This window comes from Vigna angularis, chromosome 4 (genome assembly GCF_016808095.1).
Source record: "Vigna angularis cultivar LongXiaoDou No.4 chromosome 4, ASM1680809v1, whole genome shotgun sequence".
Classification (NCBI taxonomy): domain Eukaryota; kingdom Viridiplantae; phylum Streptophyta; class Magnoliopsida; order Fabales; family Fabaceae; genus Vigna; species Vigna angularis.
Genome location: NC_068973.1, coordinates 8,741,415 through 8,753,856, shown reverse-complemented (window position 1 = coordinate 8,753,856; position 12,442 = coordinate 8,741,415). Strand labels below are relative to the sequence as shown.

Here is a 12,442-nt window from a genome sequence, read left to right as displayed (position 1 = left end):
AAATAGTTCATCAGAGATATCATTATTTAGTTCATTTTAAAAAAAATTATACTCAATTGAGTTTCAAAGAAGAAGTTCCTAGATGAGCTTGATCAACCACAATCATTTATACTCTTGTTTGAAGATATGATAAAAAAAGAATGAAGATTGAGCGGAAAAAGAAAAGACGTGAGGCATGCCTAAGAAGAGTGTTCATTGGAAAGAACAAAATTGTCAAAAAGAATGGAATGAAGATGCAAATAAGGAGAAATAATGCAAGATTTAGGGAAGATGAAAGTTAGTGAATGATTGATGAAACCCCAAAAGCACTAATTGACAACTCCCATACAACCTATGAAAATTTTAGGTAAAAATAGTTTTAATCAATAAAAATAAATCAAATTTACACTACCACGTAGAAACTTAGAATGAAGAACTTGATTTGGATAAGTAACTCATTTTTTATCAAGGGTGAGACATGGATTCCATGAAACATAATTTGCAACAAATTAATACAAAAGGAGAGGGTTGTTTCTCCTTGCATTTTCGAACATTTCATCTCCATCTCTAATTTCCAAAAATAACTTAAGAGGTTACGTTTCTTTTCAACCAATTTTGAAATCTATTGAAGAATTTTTTTTCTTTAATAGATTTCGAAATTTGTTGAAATCTTTAAAAAATCCTCTAACAGATTTCAAAAACTATTGAAAAAAAAAACTTAACGAATTTCAAAATTCATTGAAGAAATTTTTTTCAACGAATTACAAAATCTGTTGAAAATCTTTCAACAAATTTTAAATTTTGTTGAAACACAAAAGATGAGGTGTAGAATTTTTTGATTTACAAAAAGTAGTTTTGAAATTTTAAAAAAATTAGAGGTATAGAAAGAAATGGTTAGAGATCCAGGGAGAAAGAACCTAGAGTAAATAAAAGAAACATGATAGTAGACAGAGGGTGCAAAAAGAAATATTTATGTTACTGTCGAGATCAGATAGATCGTGACTCATTCATGGGTGTTGCTCCCTCCACTACCCCAAGTGCTCCTACACCTCCTCACTATTTTCATTTATTCCAAAAATACTCTACACCTCTCCACTATTTTCTTTTATTCCAAAAATACCCTACATCTCTCCACTATCCTCAACAATCTTTCTCTTTCTCTCTTTGCATTAATGCAACATTTATATTCTCAACAATCTTTCTCTTTCTCTCTCTGCATTAATGGAGCATTTACATGGCTGAATTGAACTTGTGATATATTGCAAAATGTAAAATAACTTGAATATTATTTACATGACTCAAATAACTTGAATAAAGTATTTAATTTATTAGATAAATAATATAAAAATATTATTAAATACTTAAAATATAAAAGAAAAGTTATTTGTTAAAGATTTGTAATTTATTTAGTTATTTCGTTATTATAAAGTTAGTATATAATAATAATAATATATTATTATTTACTATTAATATTATTATGTTTATTATTTTGTATTTGCATCTAACTTTTAAGTTTATAAAGTGGAAGTGGTAGAAGCACTAATATTGAAGTTTCTCTGAATTTTATATTTTACAATATATCACAAGTTCAAATCTGAGCCATATGAATGATCCATTAATGCAGAGAGAGAAAGATTATTGAGGATAGTGTGGAGGTGTAGGGTATTTTTGGAATAAAAGAAAATAGTGAGAAAGTGTAGAGTATTTTTGAAATAAAAGAAAATAGTGGGAGGTGCAGGAGTACTTGGGGTGGTGGAGGGAGCAACACCCCTCATTCATACACTGAATCCTAAATTCATGCTATATTAAATTCTTTAAACTTTTATAATTTTATTCAAATTATATAAATATTAAATTTTAATTACTTACTAACATGCATTTAAATCACAAATACAAACACAAACTATGTATTGAAGAGCTTTTAGTAACATTATGAATTGTTCCTTAATTTGAATAATAGTAAAATTCATCAACATTTAAAATATAAGATATATAAACATATAAAGATATAATTAATAATAACAGTCAAGTTAAAAGAGGATGGTTGTGCCAGTGGACATATTAGGTTAATGTTATAACGGCTGGATTAGATTTAGTTTAATGATTCAATTATCTTTTCAAGTGAAAAAAAATAATTAGGAAATACAAAGGAATTTGAATGTTACTACTAAAGGATTACAAATCTACTATATAAAATATTATGTATCATGCATATTTACACATATTTACTAATAAAATCATACTAATACTATAAAAGTTAATCTCCTGATTATTATTATTTCTTATTGCACTGAGGCAGCCACATAGCTAGGATCAGGCAAAAAGTGCTATTGAGAAAGAACGACAGGCCACATATGTTTGAATCCGTGAGTCTGGACAACACAAGACAAGGGTCGCTCAGTCAGACAAGGGTAAGGACCGAACGGACAAACTTAATAGCAAAATATTTCTCAAGAGTTGTAAACCAATGTTAAGAGTAAGTGTTAATTAGTGTGTAATGGACCGTGATTAGGGTTTAATTTTAGGTCAAATGTAAGAAGTAAGTGATCACATTTATTGTGAATTTAATATTTTGTTCTGATTACCGTTCAGATTAATTATTAACTTAAGAGTGTATTTGACAAGTACCCTCAAGCAGTTCGAAGCATTGACAATAAATGACTTTGACAAAAGGTGAACAGAGTTACTCGAGCAAACGAGGAACAAAGTGTGAAGGTGTGTCTTGTAGAATTACTCAACCCTACACCCGAAACACTCATGTTTATTCTCCAAATGTATATTTAAATGACAACTATACTTACGAGAATATCTCAACATCTTGATTTAACAATTTTTGAAAGTTATCTTGGGACCAGGGACAGAGGAACAAAGATATCAACATTCTCATCACACTAACCACTGAACCTTAAAGATAATAGAAAAATAGAGAAGGGAGTCTTGGTAGAAATTTTTCTCTCCATGTGAGTTCTAGTCCATTTTGAGAGCACCTATGTTTTCTTTCTCCACCTTCATACTTTTTAAAGTCCAACTATACTCCTTAAATTAATAGAGAAAGATACTACAAATGCAATCCATAAATATTTTGGATTACAAGATCTACAATCAAATTTATATTTCAAATTACATAATTTGTAATACAAAATTTGTAAGACAATTCAAAATTAAATTAAATTTCAGATTATATATATATATATATATATATATATATATATATATAATTTGTAATACAAAGTTTGGAAGACAATTCAAAATAAAATTTCAGATTATACATATATAATTTGTAATACAAACTTTCAAAAAACAATTCAAAATTATATATTTCGTAATACAAAATTATATTGAGAATTATATTCACAATACAAATTTATAATAAAATTTAGACTGTAAATTACATTTTGAATGGTATAATTTGTAATGTAATTATTAATGTAAATTTGGATGATAATTTAAAATACAACTTATATTTCAAAATTATATAATTCATATTGTAATTTTTATTATTTATTATTTAATTTATAATACAAATTCAAACGAAAGAAAATAAAAAATATAAATTATATTTCATATTATACAATTCATAATATAAATTTACATTTTGAATTACGGAGTTATACAATCTATAGTAAAATTCGTAATGTAAATATAGATTACCGATCATGCAATCTATAATGCAATTTGGATTTTGAATTATCTTCTAAATTCATATTACATATTGCATTCTAAATTATATAATTTAAAATATAATTTATATTCTAGATTATTCAATTTACAATATAAATTTAGAAAAAGAAAATAAAAAATAAAAAATTTATTTTGTTACACAAAATTTACATTATGAATTATATCATAATATAAATTTGAAAATGAAGAAGGTGCAAATTTTTAATAAAGGGTAAACTATGGGGTGTAGAACGAAATCCCCAGCAGCTGAGCACTGCTTGTTGGAAAGAACCAAAAACCCTTCCCTTGATTGAAGTAGATGTTAGGAGAAAAATAGGAAACGAATTGAAGAGGTAGAAGAAGAGAAGAAATGCACACAGAGTGATTTATGCACAGTAAAATACAGCATCAGATATTTGTCCCTGATAATAACATGGTGAGAGTCATGCACAGAGAAGAAGACAGTTTTCAGCAGCACCAAAACAGAATGACCATGAAGCCTGAAAAGAAGGAAATGAAGAAAGCAGTGTTCATAAGGCCACCATCACTGTCATCTCCCACCACTCCTCCTGTTGAACTGTACGGAGACGAAGGTGTGCTTGTCCCGCTGCTTGTTCCTGTGCCTGCACTGCTATTTACTGAAAGGGTTATTCAAATATTATTATTAATAGTTATTTATTTTATTATTATCATTTTATTTAGAAGACATTGTAATATCCATTTATATGGGTTGTTTTGTGAGAAAAAAAAAGTATGTATTTTTGCAGTAAAACTTATTCAAATTTAAATATGAATTCTATATTCATATATTTAATAGTTTTACATTATTTATAAATAATTATATACTCATATATTTGATACATCTTTTAACAATAAAAATGTGAAAATATTTTAAACTTTTAGATGAAAAATATCTTAAATTAGTGATTGATGATAGTGATTTTATCTAAATCTTAACGTATACAAAAAGATAATATAAATACAAAAATACTTATATCTACGGCTAGATTTATTGATGGATAATTAATATTTATAAATATTTATTACTCGTAATATTCTATATTTTAATAAGTTTGGTGTGATAAATATTTATTATTTACAAAAAAACTAAAAAAATTATTTTACTTAATTAAAATTATTTTATATTATGTTAAGTTAAATTTAATTAATTAAAATTTTTAATTTCTATTTTAATTCAATTTATACTTTATTTTTTATTTTTTTAATTTTATTTTAAAATATATAAAATATATATCTTTTAAATATTTATAGTATTCACATGTTCAGATTTTAAAAAATCTAGACCGAACAATTTCTTAGTTTGAGTTGGTAAGTCGTTTTTCCCTTCTTCACGTACGTTCTTGAACCTTGATCATGCAATTGTTTCTGTTTGCATGTATTTAGTAGTTTCTTTCTTCAATTCTCAGCTCAATTTAGGTTCTAAGAGTTGTTCTCTATCACCAATCGGTGAATTGTAGGTTCTTGTAGAGTTTCCTTGCGGCACAAGCTTCAATTTGGGGTTTCTAGAGTTGGGTATTACTTATATGAGGTAAAGGAAGCTGGAATTATCTCTCTTTAGTTAATTATGTGGTGCATGTGTGAAGAGTATATTAGATTTAGATAATGAGCTGAATTGTTGACTTTGATGCTATAAGGATTGTGTTTACTGTGGCTGTTTTGAATGAACATGTTGGATTGTGAAAATGTATCAAATTGGATGATAATTGGTCTGTTTTAGATGCATGAGAAATGTAAATTTGTGATAGTAGTAAATGGTGAGGAATCAAAACCAGTGGTCTTAGTTTAAAGCTAATTTAGAGGAAGTGAGGTAGTGAAAATGAGAAATTAGAGTGGAAAGCTTATTTGGTCTGTTGGGACAATTTAGGTAAGTTAATTGTGACTTGTTTAAGTCATAAAAATGGTAAAAAACGTGTGCAAAGTGGTACATTGTGATTTGGATCCTTAGGTTGATAAATTTGATGTTATAGAGTAGGAATTGATCCTTAAACACTTTAGATTGAGGTTAGGAAGGTTTAGAATCACTTAGACAAGTCTAATTAGGTATATAATACAATTTAGGAGCGTTAGAAGTTGGGAAAAATGGATAGAATTGGTAATTAGGGTTTGAGTTGCATAATTCTACAGATTTTTGTTATGTAGATTATGCAGACTCGCTGTGCGAATAGATTCGCATAGCGAGTCACCCTGGTGAGATGCCCTCTGTCAGGGCATTCACACAATGAATAGACGCGCTGTGTGAATGGTTTGAGAAGGTTGCTCTCTGTTTGATGATCCGCATGGTGAATTGGAGCGTTATGCGACTGGTTGGGGTCTGAGACTATTGCCATTTTTATTCGAATAGCGAATAGGTGCGCTCTGCGAGTGATTAGGGAGTCTGAGCCACTGTTTGGGGCTCTCGCATAACAATTTGGGGTGTTATGCAAGGGGTTTAGGGTCTGATATAATTAGGAGTTTATTCGCATAACGAGTTGAATCGCTGTGCGAATGGTCATGAGGAGTGGGTCTCTGTTTGAGGATTCGCACAGCGAGTTGGGTCGCTGTTTCGCTTTGCGAATGTGTGCGCTGTGCGACTGGTTCGAGTTTAGTTGCTCTTTTCTACTTTGTTCTTGAGTGGTTTGAATGATGGTATAATTCATTTAATATTATGTATGAAAGTGTATGGAATTATATGAGTATCATAGTTATGAATGGTGATTCAAAGAGAAGGATAATATGATTTCAATACGGTGTAAGTGAGTAACAAAGTGGAATCTCTCGGTGAGATACTTGTTTATTTAGAATGAATATAGGGAGCTCAGTATAGAGGGTTATCCTAACACTCTAATGATATTTCATTCTCACATAAAGAGGATTGATTCATTTGGTGAGAGTAGTAGGAGGTCCTAGTGTTGGCGCTACTTGGAGGCCTATTGCGTGATAACAGACTAACCTTGTGTGTGTGGTAGGGTGAAACCCATGACAATGGCTTTGCAAAGTAGTAGAGGCCATCTCAAGTGCACAACCCGTATAGCTCAGTATTCATTCTAAAGTTCGAACGAGTCAAGTCTAGAATATAACATGCTAGGATGTTTGATTCAATTACTTTGCTTGAGTTATCTTGTTGATGTTATATGCTATTAAATTAGGTGTTTTCTTGTGTATCTAGCTTACCCTTATGCTTGTGTTTGTATTTTGTATGTTTGGTGCTTTTCTTTTGCAATGATCATACTATGGATGTGAGCAGAGGGAGATGAGGTACCTCTAGAGCAGGCTTTGGAGGGAGATGATGTTGTTGCTTAGCTTAGTTTAGTTAGGTTTTTTTTTTGGTGTATAGTTGTAGAATACACTCCTGTAAATAAAGTTTTAAATTCTACGATTATTTTAGATGACAGTAAAAGTTTATATTTTATTTCCTAGTTTTTAACTGTTCTATTTTATTATTTATGTGACTACTATTATATGGTTTATTACTATATTTTGGAAAGTAACAATCTCTGTCTCACCAACACTTTGATTAGTTTACAAAAGGATAATGCATAAGGAGTAAAGTTATTAGAAAAAGAAAAATACGAGGGACTACACGTACAACACATACATGGATAAGAATTAAAATAAAATACAATAAAAAGTGAAACTGATATTTAATATTGACAATGTTGATATCTCTCTTTTTTTTACTCTAATTTGTTTCCTGTCCATATTTCATATTTTCTTTGCAGTAATGTTAGCCTTTTTTTTTTTTTGCTGTATAACCTTTCGTGAAATAATTAAGTTGTGGTTAATTTATGGATTGACATATATTGTACCATTTTTAAGTGTAATTCTCCTTTTAAGAATGTTTATCACATGTAATAAATCTGTATTGTGCTAGAAGTAGCTTTTACAAAGAGTAGTAATTTTTATAGAAAACACAAAAAAGTATTAATTTAACAAATGCTTAATTAAGTTTAGGCTCATCATTTAATTTTACTTTGAATATTTCGTGAAAATTTTAAATCAGATATCTCATAAATTATAAAATTTTGGTTTAAATTTCTTAAGGTAATTAATCTTTTATTATTGATTTTCTTATCTTATTTGTAAAATGTATCTATATCTTTTTGTATCCCTCAACTTATTCCTTTATCATAAGAACTAATATATCTTTATAACGTAATATTTAAGTACAAATAAAAAGAAACTTAATATCAGAATATGATACTGATCCAAGTATCATGTTTTTTCTTCCTCAACCCTCCAAAACTGACATTCAAATTATCTATTATAGGAATCTTTTGGCACAAAGTTTTGAAATTTTCAGAATATAATTAGGATTTTCAGAAATTTAAGTGTATATATATATATATATGATATCTTTCAAAACAAATTTTTCGAAATGAATTTTCGAAAAATATAAAATGCGAGAAAGAGAATTTTCAAAAGATTTTTTTTTTCGAAACAAGTTTTCTTTCTCTCTTTCTGTCTCGTAAAAAATGAAGATACAACAAAGATGATGCAGTGCCCATTAATAATAACAACGTGATATAGAAAATGCAGTTAGTAATAATGAAATGTACAAAAAAAGAAGTTGTAACTTAAAAAAAATGTTAAAATTGTGTTGATTCTTAGTGGTACCAGTTTTTGCCAGAAAAAATGTGGCTTTTATAAAGAAAAAAATAGATGAAAATATTTAAAAATCTTGTCAGCAAGAAAATTATAAAAAGATTTACAGTTATAATAAAAAAAATAAATGTTAAATAATAATACTGCATATTAATGAATAGACCTTGGTGTTAAACCACTTAAATGTCTTATTTACCTATGGTGTGATTCTCAACAAAAAGAATGTTAGAAACCCTATTAAAAAATAATTTAATACTCAAACCAATATATAACTACATCCCACTATTTGTTAGATAATAACCACCTTAAAGAACAACATTAATCTATAGTTTTTCTTAAAGGACCCATTAAGAAAAACAGTGAATTAATAAGCATATTTGGAAAGATCCATTAATAAAATTATAACTTTTGTCAATTTGGTCATTTTTATTTTTTATAAAAGTTAAATTGTTAATAAATATAAATCATATAACACATGTCATGTTTTTCATTTTTTTATTTTTTCAAATTAAAAAAATATTCATGTATCAAAATTAATATTATATTATGTGATCATGTTATTACTAATAACACGATACAATATTAATTTGACAGGTAACCATTTTGTTAATTAAAAAAAAATTATATATTGTTAACATCGATTAATAATTTAAATATTATTATGAAAAATATTAAATTATCTAAATTTAATGAAAATTAAAATTATATTAAATAAAAAAATATCATATTAAATCAATTCGATAAAAAAAAAAGAGACAAAACCAATTTTAAACCTTTCTTTTATTAAACAATTGAAAATTATTGAATCTCAGCTATTTCAGTAACTATAGATTGATTAAAGTAACTATAGTGGTGATTAAAGTTAGCAGTCCACTATGCAATTACCTATTTTTATTGCATGAAGAAAGGTAGGTAGTGTATTTTTAAAAGTTCTCATTGCATTTTTTTATTGATAAGTATTTTATACAACAAACTTAATGCCAGAAAACCATTTAACTTAAGAGTTACTTAAAATTTTATTTAATATAAATAAAATATTTTAAAATGGGTATGTATTAAAATCACTCTGGTAGCATATAAATGAGCAATGAATGAACCTGCATCATCATCATGCAGAATGGTCAAATGAGAAAAGACTTTGGGACCACCCAAAATAAATAAAAGTAATAATAGATTTGGACTTAGCCTAGGAAAAAGCAACGTTATTCATGAAGGTCCTAGCCTTAAAAAACATATACATAAAGAAAAAGTAATAATAAACATTTAATTGTACCTATGACTTTAAAGGAAACATAAAATAAAAAAAAAAAATACACGAATTACAAAAGTAAAATTCAGTTTTAACAAGAAAATACAACCATAATTCCATAATTATTTTATAGAAAAATAAGTGAGGGTGTCTTTTTCATGTATTAATATTTAAAAAAGTAATAATAACGTAAATCCTTTTCATAAAATGACAACATTATGATCCTCCATTCGAATTTAAATATCATTACAACCACTTTATTTGAATACTGAAATCCTCCACTCACATTTTGATTGAGAAAGTAATAAAGATTTTTTTTTTTACTTTTTTGGTGTAGGGAAAAGACGAGTTTCCAAATAAGATATTTTGCTTTTTCAACTTGAAACAGATTAGGTTTTTGCTCCTCACATAAAATATTTTAGGTGAACTTTATCACATATTTACTTAGTATGCAAATATAATTCATAAAACATCATGTTATTAAGTACTAGCTTGGCTAAGTAAGATATATTTAAAAATACATTAACACTGAATTATAAATGCACAACAAACCCAACTTCAAACACACAATAAAGCTGCCATTGAATAATTTTCTTAATAATATACAATAATATATAAACAAAAACAAAGGGGTTATTTTAAAATCTTCGGACTTTTCAAAACAAGCTAATATTTTCTCACTTGGACCACACATTAATACCATTTTTTACTCAAAATTTTAAGATAATAAATTAATAGATCCTCGTTTTGATATGATTTTCTACTTTTTATTTTTATCCGATTTAAGATTTAAATTCACATTTAATAATTTTAGCATTTCATTCATTATTTCTTTGAATTAAAATGTCTGCTGTGAAGAAAGGTAACAGCAGAGAACCCTTTCATATGAATGGTTCTGAAAATCCAATTACATGATTAGGCACTGATCAATGTATGAGAAAACAAATGAATAATGCATCCTCTTCCCCACTTTCTCAAAAGAAAACCTTTTGTGGGGAATGGATAATTTTAATGTAAGCATAGCTCTCATTCACCATTATTATGAGAAAAGTAAAGTTAGCTACCATATAAAGTCACTAGCCACTATGCTACTAAATGTGTATACTATATACAATACAACATACCAGTTACCACACCAAACTTTAGGCAAAAGAAAACAAAAACTAAACCAGAGCTTGTTGAGGAGCAAATTTGTAAAGTTGTTTAAAGGTTTTGAAGAATCAGATTCCAAACTAAGGGTAACAGAAGATGAAAAACAGAATGGTTAATATGCATACCTGGAGCTAGCAGGGTAGGAACATCCTGCACTGCCTGTTCATAAAAAAAAAAAGACACAAATTTTGAGTTGTCATGATAGCCTTGAGAATCTAAGAATTTTGATGTAGTTAGTTGAATGAATATAAGTCTCACTCTAAAGAGAAAGAGATTCTAAATAACAGTACTAGAATCCTTAATTCAATGACTGTGATCTTGTTGGTAACACAATGGATTTGTGAAGGACCATTTGAGCTGAACTTTTACAAAAACACATAACTTAAAAATGGTGTTTATTTTATTTTTTTAATATAGCTAAATCCCAAGTAAAAAATTATCCAAATTATTAGTAATCTTTCAAACACCAAAGATATTAATATTAGGGCATATGTTAAATGAACTGATGTTGACAACACAGAAAAATCACAGAAAATCCAAGTGGGTTTAAGAAGTCCAAAATTTGCACCTGAAAAAAACCATTTTTTTAGTAAAATGGTAACTAATGAAAATACCAAAATCCTTAATTTTGAAGGATATCATGAAATTCCTCTGATGAAGAAAGAGGATTAAAACAGTGGTGTGGAGGATTTACTGGGATCTGATGCAGTAACAGTGGCAGTTCCTGCAAAGTCACAAGAACCTTGAGCTTGACCCTTCCTTTGGAAATAGCTGTTAACTGCATAGTTACAGTGAGCTCTAACAGTGTTTGGTTGAAAACAAGGGCCATTTTGGTGCAAAGGGTTACAATCAGCCCCAGCTCCACACGCATAGTCTAAGGTTTTCTGCAGTATGGTATCACTTCCCTCCTTGCAAACGCACCAAGTGGCACCTATCACATTCCACACAAAAACTTTAATCCAAAAAAGAAACTACAAACACACACACACACATCAAGAAAGCATGTGTTTGATCATATTTCAACAGTTGCGGAGATATGGCACACACTCTGCATACACTCATCATGGTAGCTATGTTGTTGTGTACTTAGAAATGATAAAAATGTTGTGACATAGAGATGTAAATCAAAAAGGATGAACATAACATGAAGAAAAGAGGCTTTGTTGGTACAGATGAAAACAACTCAGAAATGCTTACTTGAAGAGCTGGTGAAGGCCAAAAGAAGCACTGCTGCAAAAGCAAACAAGGCCATGCTGCAGATTTTTAGAGGTGGAAGGAGATGGATGAGGTTGTTTTGGAAGAGGAGCAATGGGTTTTATTTGCTAGAGCTAGACAGAGTGAGTGTGATATGAGATTAAAAGCTGAGAATGAGCCAGACAAAAATATAAGAGATGTTTTTTATTTTGATGTAATTAAGAAAGGGGTGGAATGATGGACCCATTTGGTGTGGTGTTATCATGAGTACTCTTTCTTGGGCACTCTTTCGTTTACATAGTTACTGATACCAGTTTATGAATAAATAATACTATTTAGTGTCTCGTGTTTCTTCTCCCAGGACCAAATGTTTGCATAGGGACTCAGAAAAATGTTGGTTTGAGCAGAGAACAGAACAGAAAAAGTCTGTGTTACTATTGTAAGCGTGTTTGTCTTGTTAATATACCTGGAGCTGAGCCCCACATCGAAGGGAGGAAACAAAGTTTAAAGATTTAACCTCGAGTTTAATGAGGTGAACTAGTTGAAATTATTTAAAATTATGGCAAGTGATAACATACAGAAGAAATAAAGTATATATAGAAACTA

At 28.6% G+C, this 12,442-nt stretch overlaps 1 protein-coding gene across 3 annotated transcripts; it reads right to left on the bottom strand.

Annotated features, from left to right (window-relative positions):
- Positions 1–3,993: 3,993 nt before the first annotated feature.
- Positions 3,994–12,195, bottom strand: LOC108331187 (PLASMODESMATA CALLOSE-BINDING PROTEIN 3). Of its 3 annotated transcripts, none has more exons than XM_017565829.2 (4): positions 11,840–12,195; positions 11,337–11,573; positions 10,768–10,801; positions 3,994–4,270 (listed from the first exon to the last, which is right to left on the bottom strand). In XM_017565829.2, exons 1-4 carry the CDS (start codon positions 11,892–11,894, stop codon positions 4,108–4,110), a joined length of 489 nt encoding a protein of 162 aa, XP_017421318.1. In that variant the 5' UTR covers positions 11,895–12,195; the 3' UTR covers positions 3,994–4,107. The 3 variants fall into 3 exon arrangements, with proteins under 3 accessions (XP_017421318.1, XP_017421320.1, XP_017421319.1); XM_017565831.2 differs by having other exon boundaries at positions 3,994–4,262; positions 11,840–12,192; XM_017565830.2 differs by having other exon boundaries at positions 3,994–4,267; positions 11,840–12,189.
- Between the last annotated feature and the right edge of the window lie 247 nt (positions 12,196–12,442).

Coding starts and splice junctions, on each gene's coding strand:
- LOC108331187 (XM_017565829.2), bottom strand. CDS start 11,894: ATGGCCTTGTTTGCTTTTGCAGCAGTGCTTCTTTTGGCCTTCACCAGC. Junction 11,574..11,839: donor GGCCTTCACCAGCTCTTCAA/GTAAGCATTTCT, acceptor GGAATGTGATAG/GTGCCACTTGGTGCGTTTGC. Junction 4,271..10,767: donor TCCTACCCTGCTAGCTCCAG/GTATGCATATTA, acceptor TTCAGTAAATAG/CAGTGCAGGCACAGGAACAA.